Raw genomic sequence first — 25038 nt, forward strand, 5'->3', positions numbered from 1 at the left:
ACCACTGCACTCCAGCCTGGCAACAAAGTGAGACGCTGTCTCAAATAAATTAAATAAATAAATAAACTAAATGTCTTGGTTCCACCCTATGGAGAGGCTGGGTCTTCCAGAATCTTCTGGAATGTGGCAGGGGCCACCATTTAAGTGCAAATGTGTCGTGGCTGCAGGGTTGACAGACACCCTGCAGCAAGAGGGAGGGAGGTACCAGTATGTTGCTGTTGGAAGGTGGTTGGAGAAGTATTTCAGGGCCATTTTCCCAAGAAGACAAACCCTGGACCACTCTTTTTAAAATTTAATTTAATTTAATTTTACTATTATTAAGAAAAATTGGCCAGACGAGGTGGCTCACGCCTGTAATCCCAGCACTTTGGGAGGCCGAGGCGGGCAGATCATGAGGTCAGGAGATCGAGACCATCCTGGCTAACACGGTGAAACCCTGTCTCGGCCGGGCGCGGTGGCTCAAGCCTGTAATCCCAGCACTTTGGGAGGCCGAGGCGGGTGGATCACGAGGTCAGGAGATCGAGACTATCCTGGCTAACATGGTGAAACCCCGTCTCTACTAAAAATACAAAAAACTAGCCGGGCGTGGTGGCGGGCGCCTGTAGTCTCAGCTACTTGGGAGGCTGAGGCGGGAGAATGGCGTGAACCCGGGAGGCGGAGCTTGCAGTGAGCCGGGATCACGCCACTGCACTCCAGCCTGGGAGACACAGCGAGACTCCGTCTCAAAAAAAAAAAAAAAAAAAAAAAAAAAGAAACCCTGTCTCTACTAAAATACAAAAAACTAGCCAGGCGTGGTGGCGGGCGCCTGTAGTCGCAGCTACTCAGGAGGCTGAGGCAGGAGAATGGCGTGAACCCGGGAGGCGGAGCTTGCAGTGAGCCAAGATTGTACCACTGCATTCCAGCCTGGGCAGCAGAGCTAGACTCCATCTCAAAAAAAAAAAAAAAAGAAAAATTTAAAAATAGACGCAGGGTCTCGCTATGTTGGCCAGGCTGGTCTCAAACTCCTGACCCTAAGACATCTGCCCACCTTGGCCTCCCAAAGTGCTTGGATTATAGGCGTGAGCCACCACACCCAGCCTCAGCCACTGTTTCATTTCAGGCATGCAGGGCCTTGCAGGCGAAGCCAGGCCTTTTGAATTTTACTGTGTGTCAGCATGCCTGGCTAATTTTTGTAGTTTTTGTATAGATGGGTTTTCTCCATGTTGGTCAGGCAGGTCTTAACCTCCTGACCTTAAGTGATCTACCTGCCTCAGCCTCCCAAAGTGCCGGTATTATAGATGTAAGCCACTGCGCCTGGCCATCAGTGAATGATTTTTAAGCATAACTATATTCTAAATATTGCATGGGATATACTTACACTAAATATTTCTATTGTTCCTCTAAAATCCAATTTAGGTTGGGCACGGTGTCCCAGGAGGCTGAGGCAGGAGAATCGCTTGAATCCAGGAGGTGGAGGCTGCAGTGAGCCAAGATCAAACCACTGAACTCCAGCCTGGGAGACAGAGGGAGACTCCATGTCAAAAACAACACAAAACCAAAAAAGGTGGACCAGAGCAGGGTAGAGGCAGGGGAAGGGGAGAAGTGGGAGATTCTGGGAAGTGTGGACACAGAAGCCCTATGGCTTATGGATGGATTGCACGTGGGCAGATGGCACAGGCCCATCACTAGGAAGACTTTGGCATTGGTCCCAAGTGTGGGGGAGGAAGCCTAAGCTGCTGTAGGCAGAGGAGACACAGGATCCAACTCGGGTATGAGACCCACAGAGCAGCCCCGGGGCTCTACAGCAACCTCTGTGAATTATACCAGCACACAGTTTCTCCTCCTTTTTACTGTGATATCGTGGGTGTTTTTTTTTTTTTTATTTTTTATTTTTTTCCAGACAGGGTCTTGCTCTGTCACCCAGGCTGGAGAGAAGTGGCATGATCATGGCTCACTGCAGCCTCGACCTCCCGGGCTCAAGTGATCCTCCTGCCTCAGCCTCCCGAATAGCTGGGACTACAGGTGTGTGCTACTACAGCCAGCTAATTTTTCATATACATATATACGTATATGATCCTGTCATATATGCATATATACACATATACACATATATACACACACATATATACACATATATACATATACACGCATATATACATATACACACATATACACATATACATATATACACATATATACATATATACACATATGCACATATACATATATACACATATACACACATGTATACACGTATACACACATATATACACATACACATATATACATATACACACACATACACATATGTACATATATTCATATAAACACATATACATATATATACACACACATATATATGTATATATGTATATTTACACTGACTCTTGCACTGTCACCCAGGCTGGAGTGCAGTGGCATGATCTCGGCTCACTGCAACCTCAGCCTCCCAGGTTCAAGAGATTCTCCTACCTCAGCCTCCTGAGCAGCTGGGATTACAGGTGAGCACCATCACGCCCAGCTAATTTTTTTTTTTTTGGAGGCAGAGTCTTGCACTGTCACCCAGGCTGGAGTTCAGTGGCGTGATCGCGGCTCATTGCAAGCTCCGCCTCCCTGGTTCATGCCATTCTCCCTCCCCAGCCTCCCAAGTAGCTGGGACTACAGGTGCCCACCACCACGCCCGGCTAATTTTCCTTTTGTATTTTTTTTTTTTTGAGACCGTGTCTCGCTCTGTCGCCCAGGCTGGAGTGCAGTGGTGCGATCTTGGCTCACTGCAAGCTCTGCCTCCCGGTCCTGGGTTCATGCCATTCTGCCTCAGCCTCCCGAATAGGTGGGACTACAGGCGCCCGCCACCACGCCCGGCTAATTTTTTGTATTTTTAGTAGAGATGGGGTTTCACTGTGTTAGCCAGGATGGTCTTGATCTCCTGACCTCGTGATCCACCCACCTCGGCCTCCCAAAGTGTTGGGATTACAGGCGTGAGCCACCATGCCCGGTCAATTTTTCTTTTTTTTTTTTTTTGTAGAGATGGGGGTCTCACAATGTTGCCCAGGCTGGTCTCAAACTCCTGGTCTCAAACGATCCTCCTACCATGGCCTCCTAAAGTCCTGGGATTACAGGAATGAGCCACCATGCCCAGCCCCTTTGGTACTGTTGACATTCAGGGTAAACAATTCCTGATTGTGGGGGGCCGCCCTGGACACTGCAGGGTGCTGAACAGCGTCCCTGGCCTCCACCCCCTCCACGCCAGTAGGACTCTCTTCTCCCCCGATCCCCTGCAGTTGTGACGGTCAATACAGCCAGACATTAGCAGAGGGGAGAATTTCCCCCAAGTAGGACCCCTGGTCTTGGCACTGTGAGACCCCAGTAGGCGGGGGCAGACTCAGGGTGGAAAACGCGGGCTATGCCAGGTTTGGGTCCTGGGAGACCTTCCCAGTTTCCTTTGTCCATTCCAGGCATTCAGTGATAGTTCTACAGATGGGAGACACGGATACCTAAACCGCTAGAGCTCGGGGAGGTTGCAGACAACGTGTTGCCTACGCCTCGACTCATCTGAGAGTCACCTGTGCAAGACAGAGAGCTTCCTCCCAGTAGAGACTAATAAAGCTTTTAATATTTAAAAGTTTGGGCACTTAATTCTGGTGATCTGGGCTCACGGGTAACACTCCGTCCTCTGACGACTGGCAGCCGGCAGAGTCCACCGAGGCGCTGGTGATGATGATGGGAACCTTGGCCTTGAGGCTGGTCAGGGACCAGGGCAGGTGCACGGTGATGACCAGCTCGTAGCGAGTGTGCATGATCTCCCCGTCCCGTGTGCTGCTGCTCACGGACAGCAGCACTGGGAGGTTGAAGGTGCTGACGATCTTGGTGGTGTTGAAGCGGGTCATGTGGGTGTTGGCCTCCTGCCGCAGAAGCTCGCTGCTGTCCAGCCGAGACCGCCTCTCCGCGCCGGGCGTGAAGCCCTCGTACCGAACGTGAGCATACAGGGCGAATATGACCGTCTTGATGCATTTGCTGGTCTGGTTGTTGATCTCTGTTGTGAAGACAACCTTCTCTCCTGGTGTGAAGGTGTTTTTTTCCATTTGGATTTGCAAGCAGATGGTGCCCTGGCGGCAGCAGTTGTAGGAGACTTTCTCCTCAGCCTCCACCAACAAGGGGTTCTAGAAGAGGAGGATGTGGGGGAACAGAAACAGACAACCGTGAGGGACCAGGACCGCACAATCCACTCGCCTGCCTGATCCACCCTGGGAACTCCTCAAAGCCTCTGGGGCTGGCCGGGCGCGGTGGCTCACGCCTATAATCCCAGCACTTCGGGAGGCCGAGGTGGGAGGATCATGAGGTCAGGAGTTCGAGACCAGCCTGACCAATATGGTGAAACCCCTGTCTCTACTAAAAATACAAAAACTAGCTGAGCGTGATGGTGCATGCCTGTAATCCCAGCTACTCAGGAGGCTGAGGCAGGAGACTCTTGAACCCGGGAGGTGGAGGCTGCAGTAAGCCGAGATTGTGCTATTGCACTCTAGCCAGTGCTACAGAGCAAGACTCCATCTCAAAAATAAAATAAAAATCAGCACTTTGGGAGGCCGAGGCGGGCGGATCACAAGGTCAGGAGATCGAGACCACGGTGAAACCCCGTCTCTACTAAAAATACAAAAAATTAGCCGGGCGCGGTTGTGGGCGCCTGTAGTCCCAGCTACTCGGGAGGCTGAGGCAGGAGAATGGCGTGAACCCGGGAGGCGGAGCTTGCAGTGAGCCGAGATCGCGCCACTGCACTCCAGCCTGGGCGACAGAGCGAGACTCCCGTCTCAAAAATAAAAATAAAAATAAAAATAAAATAAAATAAAATAAAATAAAAATAAAAAGCCTCTGGGGCTTTGGGGACTTTCATAGGACGAGGTATTAAGATGGAATCTGGAGCCCTAGGGATTTTGCAGTGAAAAACCTGGAGTCATCTCCCATCTCCCAGCGTGTTTTGGTTTTTGGTTTTTGGTTTTTTTTTTGGAGACAGAGTCTTGCTCTGTCGCCTAGGCTGGAGTGCAGTGGTGTGATCTCGGCTCACTGCAACCTCCGCCTCCCGAGTTCAAGTGATTCTCCTGCCTCCGCCTCCGGAGTACCTGGAACTACAAGCGCGTGCCACCACATCCAGCTAATTTTTGTATTTTTAGTAGACGTGGGGTTTCGCCATGTTGGCCAGGCTGGTCATGAACTCCCGACCTCAGGTGATCTGCCCGCCTCAGCCTCCCAAAGTGCTGGGATTACAGGCGTGAGCCACTGCACCCAGCCTCTCCCAGTGTCCTTGGATCAAGGCTATTTACCATTCGGAATATCAATTTCTTTCTTTCTTTCTTTTTTTTTTTTTTGAGACGGAGTCTTGCTCTGTCGCCCAGGCTGGAGTGCAGTGGCACAACCTCGGGTCACTGCAACCTCCGCCTTCCAGGTTCACGCCATTCTCCTGCCTCAGCCTCCCGAGTAGCGGGAACTACAGGTGCCCGCCACCACGCCCAGCTAATTTTTTGTATTTTTAGTAGAGACGGGGTTTCACAGTGTTAGCCAGGATGGTCTTGATCTCCTGACCTTGTGATCCACCTGCCTTGGCCTCCCAACGTGCTGGGATTACAGGCGTGAGCCCGGCCTCTTTCTTTCTTCTTCTTCTTTTTTTTTGAGATGGAGTTTTGCTCTTGTTGCCCAAGCGGGAGTGCAATGGCGTGATCTCAGCTCACTGCAACCTCCGCTTCCTGGATTCAAGTGATTCTCCTGCCTCAGCCTCCTGAGTAGCTGGGATTACTGGCGTGCGCCACCACGCCCAGCTAATTTTTGCATTTTTAGTAGAGGTGGGGTTTCACTGTGTTAGCCAGGATGGTCTCGATCTCCTGACCTCGTGATTCGCCCGCCTCAGCCTCCCAAAGTGCTGGGATTACAGGCGTGAGCCACCGTGCCCGGCCTTTTTTTTGGGTTTTGTTTTTGTTTTTGTTTGCAGCCTGGAGTGCAGTGGTGCACTCATGGCTCACTGCAGCCTTGACCTCCTGGGCTCAAGTTATCGCTTGCTATCAGCATCCCAAGTAGCTGGGACCACAGGCATGCATACCACCACACCTCAGCTTTTTTTTTTTTTTTTGTTTTGTTTTGTTTTGTTTTTTTTGTTTTTTTTTTTGAGACGGAGTTTCGCTCTGTCGCCCAGGCTGGAGTGCAATGGCCGGATCTCAGCTCACTGCAAGCTCCGCCTCCCGGGTTCACGCCATTCTCCTGCCTCAGCCTCCCGAGTAGCTGGGACTACAGGCGCCCGCCATCTCGCCCGGCTAGTTTTTTGTACTTTTTTTAGTAGAGACGAGGTTTCACCGGGTTAGCCAGGATGGTCTCGATCTCCTGACCTCGTGATCCGCCCGTCTCGGCCTCCCAAAGTGCTGGGATTACAGGCTTGAGCCACCGCGCCCGGCCTTTTTTTTTTTTTTTTTTGAAATAAGGTCTCACTATGTTGTCCAGGCTAGTCTCAAACTCCTGGGCTCAAGCAGTCCTCCTGCTTCAGCCTCTCGAAGTGCTGGGATTACAGGCATGAGCCACCACGCCTCACCCTATTCATAGATTTAATAAACAAAGTTCATTGAAACTCACAAAATTTGTATTTTCTGACATAGTCTGTTCTTTGCTTTTATTTTTATCTTATTTCATTTTATTTGAGATGGAATCTCGCTCTGTTGCCCAGGCTGGAGTGCAATGGTAAAATCTTGGCTTGCTACAGCCTCCGCCTCCCAGGTTCAAGTAATTCTCCTGCCTCAGCCTCTCAAGGAGCTGGGATTACAGGTGCGCGCCACCATGCCTGGCTAATTTTTGTATTTTTAGTGGAGACGGGGTTTCACCATGTTGGCCAGGCTGATCTCGAACTCCTGACCTCAGTTGATCTGTCTGCCTTGGCCTCCCAAAGTGCCTGGCCTGCTTTTATTTTTAAAAAGTTGATTGCAACATGGCAGATTGTTATTTCTGATATTTTTATTCTACTTATTGCCTGTTCTGTTCTTTTATCTTATTAAAAAAATGGTTGCAACCTGCTAAATTGATTTTTTCTGATATTGCCTATTTATATTCTTGCCTATTCTTTCATTTTATAAAAATATGGCCAGGCACTCCCAGCACTTTGGGAAGCCGAGGCGGGCAGATCACAAGGTCAAGAGATCGAGACCATCCTGTCCAACTTGGTGAAACCCCATCTCTATTAAAAATACAAAAATTGGCCAGGCGTGGTGGCGGGCACCTGTAATCCCAGCTACTCAGGAGGCTGAGGCAGGAGAATCACCGGAATCTGGGAAGTGGAGGTTGCAGTGAGCCGGGATTGCTCCAGCCTGGCAAAAGAGTGAGACTCCGTCTCAAAAAATAAAAATAAAAAAAGACCAGGCATAGTGGCTCACACCTGTAATCCCAGCATTTCGGGAGGCCAAGGCAGGCGGATCACCTGAGGTCAGGAGTTTGAGACCAGCCTGGCCAATGTGGTGAAACCCCATCTCTACTAAAAATATAAAAACTGGCCAGGTGTGGTGGCATGCTCCTGTAATCCCAGCTATTCGGGAGGCTAAGGCAGAAGAATCACTTGAATCTGGGAGACCGAGGTTGCAGTGAGGCTGAGATCCAGCCCTGCACTCCAGCCTGAACAACAGAGGGAGACTCTGTCTCAAAAAAAAAAAAAAAAAAAAAAAAAAAAAGGAAGAAGAAAAAGAAAAGAAAAGAAAAAGAAAAGAAAATGCTTGTATTCCACCAAATGGATTTTTGCAACCCACTACTGGGTTGTGACCTGTGATTTGAAAACATTGCTGGCCGGGTGTGGTGGCTCATGCCTGTAATCCCAGAACTTTGGGGAGGCCAAGGGAGGAGGATCACTCAAGCCCAGAAGTTCGAGACCAGCCTGGGCAACATAGTGAGACCCTGTCTCCAAAAAAAAAAAAAAAAAAAAAAAAGAAGAAGGCTGGGTAATCCCAGCACTTTGGGAGGCCGAGGCGGGCAGATCACGAGGTCAGGAGATCGAGACCATCCTGACTAACAGGGTGAAACCTCGTCTCTACTAAAAATACAAAAAGAAAAATAGCCGGGTGTGGTGGTGGGCACCTGTAGTCCCAGCTACTCGGGAGGCTTAGGCAGGAGAATGGCGTGAACCCAGGAGGCAGAGGTTACAGTGAGCCGAAATTGCGCCACTGCACTCCAGCCTGGGCGACAGAGTGAGACTCCATCTCAATAAAACAAACAAAACAAAAAAAAAAAGAAGAAGAAGAAGAAGAAGAGAAAAGAAAGAAAAACATACTGCAGGAGGTCAGGTATGTCGCCTTTTTGAGAACTCAGGCAGACCCTTGACCCCCTCTGACCTCACCTCCCACTTTTCTGCCTCTGGCTTCTCTTCCGCCTTCTCAGGAGCAGCTGGAGCTGCCCCTCCTCTCCTGAAGTTTAATTGCATCTGGTTTCATTCTAAGTCCCGGCAGTCTTATTCGAAAATTCGTAGCATGCGTTAGGACCCTGCAGGTGTGAAAGAACCTGCTGCCCTAACTCAAGACAAAGCTGGTAGTCCTGTCCTGGTCCTGAAAGAGGTATCAGGAGGTACCAAGAGCTACCAGTGTCCCTTTATTTCCAACTGAGCTATTACCTTTTTTTTTTTTTTTTTTTTTTTTTTAATAGAGGTCCTGGCTAGGAGCAGTGGCTCACGCCTGTGATCCCAGCACTTTGGGAGGCCTAGGCAGGCGGATCGCCTGAAGTCAGTTTGAGACCAGCCTGGCCAACATGTCGAAACCCCATCTCTACTAAAAAATACAAAAATTAGCTGGACGTGGTGGTGGGCACCTCTAATCCCAGCTGCTCCAGAGGTTGAGGCAGGAGAATCACTTGAACCCGGGAGGCAGAGGTTATATTGAGCCAAGATTGTGCCACTGCACTCCCACCTGGGTGACAGAGTGAAACTCTGTATCAAAAGAAAAACAATGGGGCCAGGCGTGGTGGCTCATGCCTGTAATCGCAACACTTTGGGAGGCCAAGGCGGGCGGATCATGAGGTCAGGAGATCGAGGCCATCCTGCCTAACACTGTGAATCCCCGTCTCTACTAAAAATACAAAAAAATTAGCCAGGTGTGGTGGCGGGCGCTTGTAGTCCCAGCTACTTGGGAGGCTGAGGCAGGACAATAGCACGAACCCGGGAGGCGGAGATTGCAGTGAGCCGAGATTGTGCCACTGCACTCCAGCCTGGGCGACAGAGCAAGACTCGGTCTCAAAAAAAAAAAAAAAAAAAAGGTCGGGCGTGGTGGCTCAAGCCTGTAATCCCAGCACTTTGGGAGGCCAAGACAAGCAGATCATGAGGTCAGGAGATGGAGACCATCCTGGCTAACACGGTGAAACCCCGTCTCTACTAAAAAATACAAAAAACTAGCCGGGCGAGGTGGCAGGCGCCTGTAGTCCCAGCTACTCGGGAGGTTGAGGCAGGAGAATGGCATAAACTCGGGAGGCGGAGCTTACAGTGAGCTGAGATCCGGCCACTGCACTCCAGCCTGGGCGACAGAGCAAGACTCCCTCTCAAAAAAACAAAAAAAATAAAAGAAAAGGAAAAAGAAACTGCTGGCCGGGCATAGTGGCGCACACTTGTAATCTCAGTACTTTGGGAGGCTGAGGAGGGTGGATCACAAGGTCAGGGGTTCAAGACCAGCCTGGCCAAGACAGTGAAACCCCGTCTCTACTAAAAATAGAAAAAAAAATTGGCCGGCCTTGGGGGCAGGTGCCTGTAATCCCAGCCTCCTCAGGAGGCTGAGGCGTGAGAATTGCTTGAACCCAGGAGGCGGAGGTTGCAGTGAGCCGAGATCATGCCACTGCACTCCAGCCTGGGTGACAGAGCAAGACTCCGTCTCAAAAAAAAAAAAAAAAAGGAAAAGAAAAAAAAAATGCCAGCCCTCTGACATTTGTCATCTTGTCCCAATGCTCTGATGGCAAATCACTCCCTAGAGAGGTGAAGTGACTTTGGCCAACGTCCCTCCTCCCACCTTGAACTCCGCCTCTGCACCTGGACTCGGGAAGGGACCCAGAACGAGTCCTGCACTCAGCCAAGCGGAGGCTGCACGGCCTTTCCTTCTCCTGGACTGAGGCCACCACCTCTATTGTCTGAGAGCTCCAAGGTCAGTGCTGGAGGGCTACTGAGTGTCCAGGCCTCTCTCCCACACTGAGGGTCACCCCGTGGGGCCTCTTCTTGGCTTTTCCCTAGGGCCGTGTCTCCCCCTTGACAAGTGGACATTTGGGCCATTCTCCTGGGTGGGGCTCTCCTGGGCTCTGCAGGGTGCTGAGCAGCATCCCTGGCCTCCACCCATTCCATGCCAGGAGCACCCCCCAAGTTGAGACAACCACAGATGTCTCCAGACATTGCCAAATGTCCCTTATGGGGATAAAACAGCCCCAGTTGAAAACCACTGGCTTATCCATCCTGGCTAACATGGTGAAACCCCGTCTCTACTAAAAATACAAAAAAATTAGCCGGGCGCGGTGGCGGGCGCCTGTAGTCCCAGCTACTCAGGAGGCTGAGGCAGGAGAATGGCGTGAACCCAGGAGGCGGAGCTTGCAGTGAGCCGAGATCGCGCCATTGCACTCCAGCCAGGGTGACAGAGCGAGACTCCGTCTCAAAAAAAAAAAAAAAAAAAACCACTGGCTTAGTTCCTGCCCTTGTTTCTTTTCTTAAAAAATGTTGGCCTGACATGGTGGCTAATGCCTGTAATCCCAACACTTTGGGAGGCTGAGGCAGGTGGATCACCTGAGGTCGGGAGTTCGAGACCAGCCTTACCAACATGGTGAAACCCTGTCTGTACTAAAAATACAAAAATTAGCTGGGCGTGGTGTCGCCAGTCTGTATGTAATCCCAGCTACTCAGGAGGCTGAGGCATGAGAATCGCTTGAACTTGGGAGGCGGAGGTTGCAGTGAGCCGAGATCATGCCTCTGCACTTCAGTCTGGCGACGGAGCGAGACTCTGTCTCAAAAAATAAATAAAATATATACACATATATTATTTTATTTTAGAGACAGGGTCTCACTCTGTCGCCCAGGTTGGAGTGCAGTAGTGCAAACATGGCTCACTGCAGCATTGACCTCCGGCTGCCCTAAGGTTTCTGACTCACCTTTTGTGAAATCTCAGGGCCTGGGAAGCTGCCAACACCCTTCCCTTCTCCCCTTAGGACCTTCTCCGTCCCCTGCCCGCCCACCTTCCCTCTTCCTCCTTGGAGCTTGGAGAATGTTTCCACCTCCGCCTTTCCCCCATCGGTACCTGCAATGGAGTTTCTTTGTGGAAGGCGGAAGTTCCTTGAACCAATAAGTACATCCTCTTCTTGGCTAAAATGTGTTCCCGGCCCATGCAGGAAGCTTGTACGAAATAGAAGACATGGCCAAATTTGCTGCTGAAGGTAGAAGGAAGCCTGGGAGGTAAGTTGAAATGGAAGTCAAAGGTGTGGCTGCCTGCACTTAACCAATTATCTGAAAGCAAAACACACCAATGCCATCAGAAGGTTCTAGAATTGTTTTTCTTCTTCTTTTTTTTTTTTTTTTTTTTGAGACGGAGTCTCGCTCTGTCGCCCAGGCTGGAATGCAGTGGCCGGATTTCAGCTCCCTGCAAGCTCTGCCTCCCGGGTTTACGCCATTCTCCTGCCTCAGCCTCCCGAGTAGCTGGGACTACAGGCGCCCGCCACCTCGCCTGGCTAGTTTTTTTTTTTTGTATTTTTTAGTAGAGACAGGGTTTCACCGGGTTAGCCAGGATGGTCTCGATCTCCTGACCTCGTGATCCGCCCGTCTCGGCCTCCCAAAGTGCTGGGATTACAGGCTTGAGCCAGTGCGCCCGGCCTGCTTTGTTTTTTTGTTTGTTTATTTTTGAGACAGGGTCTCACTCTGTGGCCCAGTCTGGAGTATAGTGGTGTGATCTCGGCTCACAGCAACCTCTGCCTCCCAGGTTCGAGCGATTCTCCTGCCTCAGCCTCCCGAGTAGCTGGGATTACAGGCATGCACCACCACATCCGACTAATTTTTGTATTTTTGGTAGAGATGGGGTTTTGTCATGTTGTCCAGGCTGGTCTTGAACTCCTGGCCTCAGGCGATCCGCCCGTCTCGCCCTCCCAAAGTGCTGGGGTTACAGGCGTGAGCCACTGCACCCGGCCTTTTTTTGCTTGATTTATTGTTTTGGCATGGAGGTGGGTCCTGGACTTGGCTTGTCTGTCCCTGCTGAGTTAAACTGAGCTCTACACTTTTAGGACCTGCTGGGCCTGTAAATATCAGGCCCCAGCTGGGCTGGAGTGGGATGCCCTGGGGTGCGTGACTGTGCCTGGAGTTGTCACCCGAAACCACTGAAGGACCCTTGCATACGCCTGCCTGGAGCCGGAGAAAGTGGAAGTTAGGCCTTCAGGGTTCAACAAATATATCTTTTTTTTTTTTTTTTCTTTATGTAGAGACAAAGTCTGTCTCTGTCGCTTAGGCTGCAGTGCAGTGGTGTGATCATAGCTCACTGCAGCCTCCAACTCCTGAGATCAAGTGATCCTCCCACCTCAGCCTCCAGAAGAGCTGGGACTACAGGCCCATGCCACCTTGCCTGGCTAATTTTTAAATTTCTGGTGGAGACAGGGTCTTGCTATATTTCCCAGGCTGGTCTTGAATGTCTGGCCACAAGCAATCCTCCTGCCTCACTCTCCCAAAGGTGCTAGGATAATAGGCGTGAACTGGCTGGGCCCGGTGGCTCACGCCTGTAATCCCAGCACTTTGGGAGGCCAAGGTGGGTGGATCACCTGAGGTCAGGAGTTCGAGACCAACCTGGCCAACATGGCGAAACCCCGTCTCTACTAAAAATACAAAAATTAGCCGGATGTGGTGGCACACACCTGTAGTTCCAGGTACTCGGGAGGCTGAGGTGGGAAGATCGCTTGAACCTGGGAGGCGGAGGTTGCAATGAGCCGAGATCGTGCCACTGTACTCCAGCCCGGGTGACAGAGTGAGATGCCGTCTCTAAACATAAATAAATAAGTAGTATGTGAGGCAGAGAAAACTTTTGCCCTCATAGAGCTTGACCTTCAGTGCATGGTATACAGTAGGTGCTTAATACATGTTGATTGACCAACTGAGTGATGGTCTAGGAAGCAGACTCTCATACAACTGCCATTTCTATGACCTTCATTTCATTTTCCTTCTTGCACTTCTCAAAAATCCTCTTAGCATTGCCTATCTTCCCTAGCTCATGGCAATCCCAAAAATATCAGGGACCCTGTTTCTTTCTTTTTTGTTTTTTTGGGACAGAGTCTCAGTCTGTCACCCAGGCTGGAGTGCAGTGGCGTGATCCTGGCTCACTGCAACCTCCGCCTCCTAGGTTCAAGCAATTCTCCTGCCTCAGCCTCCTCAGTAACTGGGATTACAGGTATGTACCACAATGCCTGGCTAATTTTTGTATTTTTAGTAAAGACGGGGTTTCGCCATGTTGGCCAGGCTGGTCTCAAACTCCTGACCTCAAATGATCCACCTGCCTTGGCCTCCCAAAGTGCTGAGATTACAGGCGTGAGTCACTGGGCCCAGCCTTTTTTTTTTTTGAGACGGGGTCTCACTTTGTCACTCAGCCTGGACCTCTCGGGCTCAAGTGATCCTCTTGCCTCAGTGCCCCAAGTAGCTGGGACTACAGGCGTGTGCCACCACGCCTGGTTAGTTTTTGTATTTTTAGTAGAGACGGGGTTTCACCATGTTAGCCAAGATGGTCTTGATCTCCTGACCTCGTGATCTGCCCACCTCAGCCTCCCAAAGTGCTGGGATTACAGGCGTGAGCCACCGCGCCCGGCGCTAGTTCTTTTTTTTTAAGAGACAGTCGTTCGAACCCAGGAGGTTGTGGTGAGCCGAGATCGCAGCATTGCACTCCAGCCTGGGCAACAAGAGCAAAACTCCGTCTCAAAAAAAAAACAAAAAAAAATAAGCAAAAATTAGCCAGGCATGGTGCCTGGCTACTCAGGAGGCTGAGGTGAGAGGATCACTCATGCCAGAGAGGCTGAGGCTGCAGTGAGTTGTGATCATACCACTGCCCTCTAGCCTGGGCAACACAGCGAGGCCCTGTCTCAAAAATAAATATGTAAGCCAAGCATGGCGGCTCACGCCTGTCATCCCAGCACTTTGGGAGGCTGAGGCGGGCAGATCACAAGATCAGGAGTTCAAGACCAGCCTGGCCAACATGGTGAAACCCTGTCTCTACTAAAAATACAAAAAATTGCTGGACTGGTGGTGGGTGCCAGTAATCCCAGCTACGTGGGAGGCTGAGGCAGGAGAATTCTTTGAACCTGGGAGGTGGAGGCTGCAGTGAGTCAAGATCACGCTGTTGTACTCCAGCCTGGGAAGCAGGGTGAGACTCTGTCTCAAAAAATAAATAGGCCGGGCACGGTGGTTCAAGCCTGTAATCCCAGCACTTTGGGAGGCCAAGGCGGGCGGATCACGAGGTCAGGAGATCGAGACCATCCTGGCTAACACGGTGAAAACCCATCTCTACTAAAAAATACAAAAAAACTAGCAGGAGGCCGGGCGCAGTGGCTCACGCCTGTAATCCCAGCACTTTGGGAGGCCAAGACGGGAGGATCCCGGGAGGCGGAGCTTGCAGTGAGCTGAGATCCGGCCACTGCACTCCAGCCTGGGCGACAGAGCAAGACTCTGTCTCAAAAAACAAACAAACAAACAAACACAAAAAACTAGCCGGGCACGGTGGCGGTTGCCTGTAGTCCCAGCTACTCGGGAGGTTGAGGCAGGAGAATGGCGTAAACCCGGGAGGCGGAGCTTGCAGTGAGCTGAGATCCGGCCACTGCACTCCAGCCTGGGCAACAGAGTGAGACTCCGTCTCAAAAAAAAAAAAAAAATAAATAAATAAATAAATAAAATAAAAATAAATACATAAATAAATTAAATTAAATTACACTTTGTTCAGCCAAGCGTTGGCCACGTGTTCTGCTTGACTGCATAATATCTGGGAATATCCCCACAAACACATTTTGAAAAAGACATATAATTCCCCCCATAGCTCAGCAGACTCTCTGACATTTGTTCAGATTTCAGGTCTGACCTGGTGGAACTGGGGACTAGTTATTCCTTCCCTGGAAGGTCTCCCTTGCTCTTCTACCTCCACTATCTTTTTTTGAGAGGGAATCTCGCTCTGTAACCCAGGCTGGCGTGCAGTGGTGCAATCTCGGCTTACTGGAACCTCCTCCTCCCAAGTTCAGGTGATTCTCTTGCTTGAGCCTCCCAAGTATCTGAGATTACAGGCATGTGCCAGCACGCCTGGCTAGATTTTTGTTTTTTGGGGGGCAGAGATGGGGTTTCGCTGTATTGGCCAGGCTAGTCTCAAACTCCTGACCGCAAGTGATCCACCTGCCTCAGCCTCCCAAAGTGCTGGAATTACAGGCATGAGCCACTGTGCCTGGCTTACCTCCACTGTCTTTCCCCATGAATACAGGACTGCCTACTTTGTCTCCTGGGGTTTTGCTGTCAGAGTGAAACTTATCTGTAAAAGAATAAGACTTCTCAGGGGCCTCTCAAAGGCAGTTGTTGGACTGAGCATTTTCCAAAGAGACTACTTTGAACCTTCATTTTGAATATCTGGGTTCCGATCAGCTCCTTATGTCTTGTTATTTTCGTGTTTTGTGTATCTGATGGTCATCGTTCTACATGACTTCCCTTAGGGAGAAATCAGGCCGCTCCCTATTTCTGATAGCCCTGGAGGTTTGTTGATTGACTCTTGGATGTGTTTATTTTCCAGACCCAGGTTCCTGTCATGGCTAGGGGTGGCTGTTGGCCTCGTCCTTACCCTCCACTGGGAATGTCTTTGTCTTATGCACGTAGTCTGCCTTGTTGTTGCAAATAACATTTCTGCTGTAATCGCGGGATGCCCCGGCTTCTTCACTCCACTCAATGTAACCCCTTCCCACGAGCTCCACCTTCACTATGGGGTCCACCAGGGTGCTGTTCAGGGTTAAAATCATCTTCCCTTTTATGCTGGAGCCAGCCAGGTAGATTGCATCCTTGGGCAGCACTAATTCGATCGACTTCACCACAGACATGGGGGGTTGGGGCGGTAGAGAGACATCCCTCTCCCTCCCCCATGTCCCTGAAATTCCCGGTTCCTTGGCCCTAGTGAGGTAATCCATCTATGACATCACTCAGCTCAGAGTTCCGGGAAGTGGGGACCCCAGTGGCCAGGAGGAGAGACAGAACTGTTGTTCAGGGTGGGTGGCTGATGGCGAAACTTGTAGTCCTCACTGGTTCCTTTTTACTGGTTCTTTTTTTTTTTTTTTTTTTTTGAGATGTAGTCTCGTTCTGTTGCCCAGGCTGGAGTGCAGGGGCACCATGTTGGCTCACTGCAAGCTCTGCCCCCCGGGTTCAAGCGATTCTCCTGCCTCAGCCTCATGAGTAGCTAGGACCACAGGTGCATGCCAGCACGCCCAGCTAATTTTTTGTGTTTTTGGTAGAGACAGAGTTTCACTGTGTTAGCCAGGATGTCTCAATCTCCGGAGCTTGTGATCCACCCGCCTCGGCCTCCCAAAGTGCTGGGATTGCAGGCGTGAGCCACCGCACCTGGCCCTTTTCTTTTTTTTGAGACAAAGTCTCATTCTGTCACCCAGGCTGGAGTGTAGTGGTGTGATCTCGGCTCACTGTAACCTCGGCCTCCCGGGTTCCAGTGATTCTCCCACCTCAGCCTCCTGAGTACCTGAGATTACAGGCATGTGCCACTGCAACTGGCTAATTTTTGTCTTTTTAGTAGAGATGGGGTTTCACCATGTTGGCCAGGCTGGTCTCGAACTTCTGGCTTCAAGTGATCCGCCTGCCTTGGCCTCCCAAAGTGCTAGGATTGCAGTCCGTGAGCCACTGTGCCTAGGCGCATACACACTCATTTTCATCTTGAAGACTCTACATTTGTATTGGTCTGTACTGGAAAAAACACAGAGACATGGCCAGGACCTGGAATCTGGTGCGTACTGAAGTTGCTCAGGGCATCGTGTGCTTAATTTGAACGTTGACACCATCAGGAAGAGGCGATTCCCTGCATGATTGACATTTCTCTTTTTTTTTTGAGACGAAGTCTCACTCTGTCACCCAGGCTGGGTGCAGTGGCGTGATCTTGGCTCACTGCAACCTCCGTCCCCCTGGTTCAAGGGATTCTCCTGCCTCGACCTCCCAAGTAGCTGGGATCATGGGTGTGGGGGTTACAGGTGCTTGCCCCCATGCCCAGCTAATTTTTGTATTTTTAAAATTTTTTTGAGACAGAGTCTTGCTCTGTCACCCAGGCTGGAGTGCAGTGGCGCGATCTCGGCTCACTGCAAGCTCCGCTTCCCGGGTTCATGCTATTCTCCTGCCTCAGCCTCTCGAGTAGCTGGGACTACAGGCATCTGCCACAACGCCTGGCTAAATTTTTGTATTTTTAGTAGAGATGGGGTTTTACTGTGTTAGCCAGGCAACAGGCTGGTCTCGATCTCCTGACCTCGTGATCTGCCCATCTCGGCCTCCCAAAGTGCTGGGATTATAGGCGTGAGCCTCCGCACCTGGCCAATTTTTGTATTTTTAGTAGAGACAGGGTTTCGCCACCTTGGCCAGGCTGGTCTTGAACTCCTGACCTCGTGATCCATCCACCTCGCTCCGCCTCCCAAAGTGCTGGGATTATAGGCGTGAGCTACCACGCCCGGCTGACATTTCTCTTTATGCCTGCCTCTCCCCCGTTGGATGGGAAGTCCCTCCAGGGTGAGACCTTGTCTAAGTGAACTTTGTGCCCACCAATGTCTGCGTGACTCAGGCAGGATCTGGCTCAGACAGGGGTGTGGGGTGGGGCTGGAATCAATAAAAGTTTGTTGAATGACTTAATGCCCTCTGAGAATGTATCATTTTGCAACAGGGAAACTGAGGCCCTTTGCACTCTAGCAGTTATTCCTGCCACCTGATTTGCACATGGGTTGGTACCTAAGAGGGAGGGACATTGAATCATAGGAGGGGCTAGGAAGTACTCACTCTCTAGCCTGGCAGGCCTTATTTCTTGTCTTGCATTATTTTATGTGATAGCTTTTGCGGGCATTGGCCTCTTGTTTCCCCAAGTCAAGCTTGTCCAACTCCTGACCCACAGGCTACATGTGGCCCAGGATGGAATACGGCTCAACGCAAATTCGTAAACTTTCTTAAAACATTATAAGATTTTTTTGCAATTTTTTTTTGTAGCTCATCAGGTATTGTTAGTGTTAGTTAGTTAGTTTGTTTATTTATTTATTTATTGAGATGGAGTTTTGTTCTTGTTGCCCAGGCTGGAGTGCAGTGGTGCAATCTCGGCTCACTGTAACCTCCTCCTCCTGGGTTCAAATGATTGTCCTGCCTCTGCCTCCTGAGTAGCTGGAATTACAGGCACACGCCACCACGCCCGGCTAATTTTTGTATTTTTAGTAGAGACAGGGTTTCACCATGTTAGGCCAGGCTGGTCTCGAACTCCTGACCTCAGGTGATCCGCCCGCCTCAGCCTCCCAAAGTGCTGGGATTACAGGCATAAGCCACTGTGCCTGGCCAGTGTTAGTGTATTTTATGTGTGGCCCAAGACAATTATTCTTTCAGTGTGGTCCAGGGAAGCCAAAAGATTAGACACCCTTGCTCTAAGTGGCTTGTGAGCTTTTTTTCTGAGATGCCTGGAATAGTTTGTTACTCACGTTTTAAAATAGCAATTATTACTATTTTTTGAGACACAGTCTTGTTCTGTCACCCAGGCTGGAGTGCAGTGGCGCAATCATGGCTCCCTGCAGCCTTGATCTTCTGGGCTCAAGAGATCCTCCTGCATCAGCCTCCTGAGTAACTGGGACTACAGGTGCACACCATGCCTGGCTAATTCATTTTTATGTTATGTAGTGAAAGGGTCTCACTATATTGCCCAGGCTGGTCTCGAACTCCCAGGTGCAAGAGATCAGCCCTCCTCGGCCTCCCGAAGTGCTGGGATTACAGGTGTGAGCCACTGCACCCGGCTGGACAGTTATGAACCTGAGCAAATTTAAGAAATTTTGATTTTCTCAAGATGACTAGGGAACTGGAGCCCTCAATCAATAGCCGTTGGTATCTCTTCGGCAGGGAGAGTTAGATGCCTCCTCTGTGATACTTAACTACCACTATCCAAGGTGCTTGGGCTATACCCCTCACCACGTGTACATGAAAAACGTATTCCTGGTCAGTCACAGTGGCTCACGCCTGCAATCCCAGCACTTTGGGAGGTCCAGGCGGGCAGATCACCTAAGGTCAGGAGTTTGAGACCAGCCTGGCCAACATGGGTGAAACCCCATCTCTACTAAAAATACAAAAATTAGCTGGGCTTGGTGATGCGGACCTCTAGTTCCAGCTACTGGGGAGGCTGAGGCAGAAGAATTGCTTGAACCCAGGAGGTGGAGGTTGCAGAGAGCCAAGATCGTACCACTAGAACTGCAGGCTGGGCACCAAAGCAAGACTCCATCTCAAAAAGAGAAAGAAAAAGAAAAAGAAAAAGAAAAAGAAAAAAAAAAAAGAAAAATGTATTCCCTCTTTCAGCCACGTTGAGTTTTCTCAACAGCACTAACAAATGGATGATGTGTTCTGATAGAACTAGGCCAGGTTCCTGCAGCAGGTGCTATCATTTTGGAAGAGCTCAAGCCGTCTCACACCCTCAGGTGGGCCTGCTCATACCTGTAGTGTGGGTTCTACCTGGCTGATGGCTGAGGGTCCAGAATTGTGTGCAGTAGTGTTAATTGTGTTCTGAGGTTGGAGACAGTGAACAGCACCATCTGGACATCGTGGATTAGAATGCAGGAGCTTCCCAAGGCTATGACAAAGGACCACAAACTCAGTGGCTGCAAACCACACATTTATTTATTTGGAGATAGAGTCTCGCTCTGTCACCCGGGCAGAGTACAGTGGCTTGATCTCGGCTCACTGCAACCTTCGCCTCCTGGGTTCAAGTGATTCTCCTGCCTCAATTTCCTGAATATCTGGGATTATAGGCACACACTACCCTGCCCAGCTAATTTTTCTTTTTTTTTTTTTTTTTGAGACACCATCTTGCTCTGTCACCCAGGCTGGAGTGCAGTGGCACAATCTCGGCTCACTGTAACCTCCTCCTCCTGGGTTCAAGCAGTTTTCTGCCTCAGCTTCCCGAGTAGCTGGGATTACAGGCGCCCGCTACCACACCTGGCTAATTTTTGTGTTTTTAGTAGAGACAGGGTTTCACCATGTTGACCAGGCTGGTCTGGAACTCCTGACCTCCAGTTATCTGCCTGTCTCGGCCTCCTGAAGTGCTAGGATTACAGGTGTGAGCCACCGCGCCCGCCCCACACATTTATCATCTTACAGTTTGGGAGATCAGAAGTCTGAAATAAATTTTAGGGACAGGGCGGGTTCTAGGAGTCTTTATTGCTTTTTCTTGCCACCAGAAGCTGCCCATCTTCCTTGCCTCTTGGCCTGATCTTTTTTTGTGTGTGTGTGAGACTGAATTTTGCTTTTGTTGCCCAGGCTGGGGTGCAATGGCGCGATATCAGCTCACCGCAACCTCCACCTCCTGGGTTCAAGCGATTCTCCTGCCTCAGGCTCCCGAGTAGCTGGGATTATAGGCTCACGCCACCAAGCCAGGCTAATTTTGTATTTTTAGTAGAAACGGGGTTTCTCCATGTTAGTCAGGCTGGTCTCGAACTCCTGATCTCAGGCGATCCGCCTTTCTTGGCCTCCCCAAGTGCTGGGACTACAGGTGTGAGTCCACGTGCCCAGCCCTTGGCCTGATCATTGTAAAGCCTGCTTCCACTTTCCCATCTCCTTTGACTTTGACCTTTTTGTATCCCTCTTTCACTTATTAGGACCTTTTAAGGACATTGTGCCCACCTGGATCACCCAGGAGACGCTCCCCAACTCAAAATCATTAACTGAATCACACCTGCAAAGTTGCAAAGTCCTTTTAGCTGTGTAAGGCACTGTATTCACAGATCCTGGGGATGAGGACGTGGGGGTCTAGAGACGCCTATCTTTGGGGGCCATGATCTGTCTCCTATATAGGGACATAGCAGAAGTCCCACTGACCAGATAGAGGAGATAATAGAGTGATGAAGAAACTATAAAAAGCTAAGTGGGAACTCAACGTTTTTCTGCTCACAGCTCTCAAGAGAAAGACCAAAGTCCTCCCCGGTGGCCTTCAAGGTATTATATATCACCCCTCTGACCTCAACTCCCCCTCCCCTTTGCTCAGTGGGCCCCAACCACACCAGCCCCTTCCTGCTCCCTGGACACCTCTAAGCCTTTTCCGGCCTCTGGGTTTGACCTTCCCTCCTAGACCCATCTGTCCTTGGAGCCTCATCTCCGATCCCAGCTCAAATGTCATCTTCTCTGAGAGGCCCACCGCAATGGCCCCAGTGAGACAGTATCCTCTCTCCCCGCCTCCCGACTCATGGCTGCTGGGTACTCTCCTATAAGGAATCATCTCAAATTATCTGCTTTATTTATTCATTTCTTGCCTGTCTCCCCCAGATAGGAATTTTTCCTCCCTGAGACCACCAAGTGGGTCTGCCACGTACACCCCTGGGTTCTGCAGCTCTGAGCAACCTGTCCGGCTGCTTTGTAGGTGTCCAGCACAGGTCACTCGTGTGCCCGCCAGGACTGGTCAGAGTGGAATAGACAGGGCGGAGGGGGCAGGGCAGCCCTGCCCGCCTGGACAGCCTGGAGAAGGCGGGAAAACGAGGCGGGAAAAGACAGCAAACAAGCCCTGCGGGTGGGTAGGGTGGAGAGCCCTGGCAGGCCCTGACGCCAGGCAGTGGGGCTTGGGGCAATCAGGCGAGCCATCGGGGTGCAGGTGGTCTCCTAGGGGCCCCCCACATTCCCTCGCAGTATTTACACATTGATTCTGGCCTTCTTAGACCTACTGGTCAATGCGTGCGACTGGGGACCTGCGAACGGACTTGGACTTAAGAGGTCAGGGGGTCTGTACCCTGGGGGTTCCCAAGGCTCCTGGGGGGGCCCACGTGCGGGGGGTGACCAGGCCCTGCCACGCAGACCCTTTGCACGCTGGGCGCGCCCAGCAGAGCGCACAAGGCTAGGCGGAGCCGTGGCCCGCTGGGCGGAGGCGCCGTGGACAGAGGAGGGGGCGCCCCCCACCCTCTTTCTCGCTTCCCGCCACTGCGCCGGCCAATCAGGAGGCAGGCGCCCGCCCCCGGCACGGCCTCCTGCGGCCCCGCAACTCCCAAATGCCGAGTTTTCGCGGGAAAAAAATCAGAGCAGCTGGCAGCGCGGCGGGCAGCATTTGCCGAGCGGGCGCTCCGGGTCGCACGCACGTCCGCGCGGGGTCCGGGCCACGCACGCGGCTTCATAGCTATCCCCAGCCGGGCCGGGCGCGCAGACAGACAAGCGGTTTGCGGCGACCAGAGAGGTGAGCCGCCGGGTCGGGGTGCCAGCCCGGGCCAGGCGCACGGGGCTCGGGGACTTTACAAAACTTTCCCGCGCGGCCAACCCGGGCGCACTCGTGTCCCTCACTCTGTCCCGGGATCCAGGGCCTCCCCTTCCGCCGAACCCTCGGGAGTCGCTCCCCGACACATACCCGGCTGGAGCCGGGACCAGCGCTGCGTCCCCGGAGCCCGGCTGGGGGTCGAGCGCACCGGGTGGGGGAGGGCCCGGCAAGCCGCCGGGGAGGATGTCAGGCTCCGCGCCTGCGCGCGGGGCGCCCCGCGATTCAATTGTCGCGCCCGAGCCCGATTTCGCGCGCCCTGAGCTCCCCGGGCGCATCTGGGCCAATGGGGGGCGAGCGGGGCGGGGCGGCCGGGTGCGGCGGAGCCAATAAGAAGCGGCTCAAGTGAAGGGGGGCGGGACTTGACGAGCTGGGGCCCCTTGGTCGTCCCGGCGGCGGGGGTGGGCGTGGGCTGCTGGCGCGACCCGCGCGGACCGGTGGGAGTGCGGGAGGGACGCCGGGGGTCTAGGGTCTGGAGGGGCGCGAGCTGCCGGGAGTTGGGGGCCGAGGTGAGTCGCGGGGCGCGCGGGCGGGGGTGGCCGGGACGGGCGGCCAGTTGCCATGGCCACCGCGGGGCGGGCCCGGTCGCGCACGCGCGCGTTTGGGGGGCAGCAAGGAGGGGGGGCGCGGGCACCGAGGGGTCCCGGGACCCGCGGATCTCGGGTGGGGTTTTTTCGTCTCAGTCGCACTTGGTTGAGTTCCCCCGGGACTTCTGAAGTTCCGGCCCGCGCTGGACTTCTGGCATTCCCTCTTCCGTAAATAGGAATCCGAGGAATGAATGAATCAATGAATGAAATGAGTAAACGAACCAACTCGGCCACTTGGCCCAGGCCTCCTTCCTCCTCTGGTCGTGGGGAAGGAGGGATGGGTTGGACCTTTTGCTTTCCTTTCAATTCCCTCTTTTCATTCTCCTTCCTCCTCAATCTTCAACACTTGGCTAGTCGTTAATGCCTTAAGTCCTTTATTTACTGTGTCTGGCCCTGGCCGGGGTCTGGCTGTATAGGAGGACTGGGAGGGCATCCTGGGAGTTTCCTGGTGTCCACAGGCCGGACAAATGCAACCCCGACTCATTAGAGCATGGTATGGCTTGGAGGTGTTGGTAAAACTGATCTGGGGTTTTTGCTGTCTCTTCCCTCAGCGCCGACACCATGTGGATCCAGGTTCGGACCATGGACGGGAGGCAGACCCACACGGTGGACTCGCTGTCCAGGCTGACCAAGGTGGAGGAGCTGAGGCGGAAGATCCAGGAGCTGTTCCACGTGGAGCCAGGCCTGCAGAGGCTGTTCTACAGGGGCAAACAGGTACACCCGCCGCCAGCACCTTTGTTCTATGCCTGGTCCAGGCCCCGCGCCTCTGCAGCCACCAGCCGATACTTTCTCCCTCCCACCTCCCCCCCCACAACCTCGTCCGGTACCACTTCACCTCTCCCGGAAGAAGTCCACAGAAACCTCAAATGCCTGTGAGAGGAAGGAACAAAGGGAGGACTCACAGATTGACATGCTGGGCTGGCGGCTGGTCCTCGAATCTATAGGGTCTGGGCTTTTAAACTTATTTTTTCAAAGCTCCCCCTCAAAATAATGGCTAGAGAAAGAAGTTTTGGAGGTGGCCAATGGAAGACTGAGGAATTTTCGAGAAAGGGCCCAGGACCATCCCGTAGCTAGGACGGAAGGGACCAGGTTTTCTTTTTTAAACATCCACCACCAATTAATTACTCACAGCCTGTACCAGTTAAGCGTCAGACCCCAGAGTGTTTTTTTTTCTAAAAATTTGGATTAGCTTATTCAGAGTCTGGAGATGGCGCTTGCTAATCAGGAATTTCCGCCACTCTGAGCCTGCTGTGCCGCCGCTGCTGGTGACCTGGGGCGCATGGTCCCTGAGGGGTCCACCGGCCTTCATCTCTTTCTCTGTTCTTTCCCCAGCCCCTCGTTGCATTTAAAATGGCCCCCTTTGATTTCATAGCTGCCACGTTTGGGACGCTCCCTCCATTGGCACCTGGGGGGGTTGGGGGGTTCTACTTTGGTTGGTGTTTTTGTGGGGGACTGCGGACCTACTGTGAGTGGGATTTCCCGGCAGGATGAAACAGTGTGATTGAAGCTGTAGGTCCCATCTGCTGGAGATGGTTGGACCGCGGGAACGGGCATGGACTACTGGAACTGGATTAAAAGTTGTCAGTTGAGCTGCGTGTACCCCACCGTGTTGTTGTTGGATTTTGAACCGGGTACTGCTGCCATCTGGTGTCTAGGTTGGAAAATAAACACCGCGCCCGGCCAGGTTTTTTGGGGGCTGGGAGGATCATGCCTGCTCACTCCAGATGAGATCTGATGATTAATTTCTCCGGCTTGCACGCAGTAGACCTTCCTTAGCCCTCTTCCCGTAAGAGACGTGATGACTTGAGTCGTAAGAATCTGAGTTAACCCGCCCTGCCCCGGGAGGAGGCGATCTGAAGAACTTGGGGAGTTGATCGTGCAGCCGCGTGCGCGCAGGGAAGAGGCAGGGCCGGGCTCAACAGAGGAGCTCCGCCTGGCGCTCTCTTCCTCCCTCCTCCTGCGATGCGTGCTCCCTTTGTGGCATCCAAACTGATTCTGATTTGCTGCTC

General features: G+C 52.1%; 2 protein-coding genes, 1 long non-coding RNA gene and 1 pseudogene across 9 annotated transcripts in view; 2 read left to right on the forward strand and 2 right to left on the reverse strand.

Annotated features, from left to right (window-relative positions):
- The first annotated feature begins 1876 nt into the window (after positions 1-1876).
- On the forward strand, positions 1877-3598 carry LOC123570300 (uncharacterized). Its single transcript, XR_010583429.2, has 3 exons — positions 1877-2001; positions 2383-2480; positions 3435-3598. It is a non-coding gene; the product is annotated as an uncharacterized lncRNA (long non-coding RNA).
- ARRDC5 (arrestin domain containing 5) lies at positions 3570-16227 on the reverse strand. Of its 2 annotated transcripts, XM_065535765.2 has the most exons (4): positions 15780-16227; positions 12838-12961; positions 11244-11391; positions 3570-4139 (listed from the first exon to the last, which is right to left on the reverse strand). In XM_065535765.2, the coding sequence occupies exons 1-4, from the start codon at positions 16117-16119 to the stop codon at positions 3612-3614; spliced, it is 1140 nt and encodes a 379-aa protein (XP_065391837.1). In that variant the 5' UTR covers positions 16120-16227; the 3' UTR covers positions 3570-3611. The 2 variants fall into 2 exon arrangements, with proteins under 2 accessions (XP_065391837.1, XP_045235810.2); XM_045379875.3 differs by lacking the exon at positions 12838-12961 and having other exon boundaries at positions 11244-11449; positions 15780-16188.
- A 5561-nt stretch (positions 16228-21788) lies between these two features.
- LOC141409187 (uncharacterized) lies at positions 21789-22817 on the reverse strand (annotated as a pseudogene).
- The window catches only part of UHRF1 (ubiquitin like with PHD and ring finger domains 1), a 56765-nt gene continuing 53939 nt past the window's right edge, over positions 22213-25038 (forward strand). For 2 of the 6 annotated variants that reach the window (XR_012428265.1, XM_005587592.4), the window contains exons 1-2: positions 22213-22367; positions 23581-23743. Coding sequence is in view for 3 of the 6 variants with exons in the window: in XM_005587592.4 (XP_005587649.3) it covers positions 23591-23743 (153 nt within the window). In the remaining 3 variants the exon portion in view is untranslated. Of the gene's footprint in view, positions 22368-22799; positions 22952-23052; positions 23106-23580; positions 23744-25038 lie in introns of those variants that run through there. The other 4 variants (XR_012428266.1, XM_005587595.4, XM_005587594.4 and 1 more) reach the window with 3 other exon arrangements.

The sequence above is a fragment of the Macaca fascicularis genome, chromosome 19, assembly GCF_037993035.2.
Source record: "Macaca fascicularis isolate 582-1 chromosome 19, T2T-MFA8v1.1".
In the NCBI taxonomy this organism is placed as follows: domain Eukaryota; kingdom Metazoa; phylum Chordata; class Mammalia; order Primates; family Cercopithecidae; genus Macaca; species Macaca fascicularis.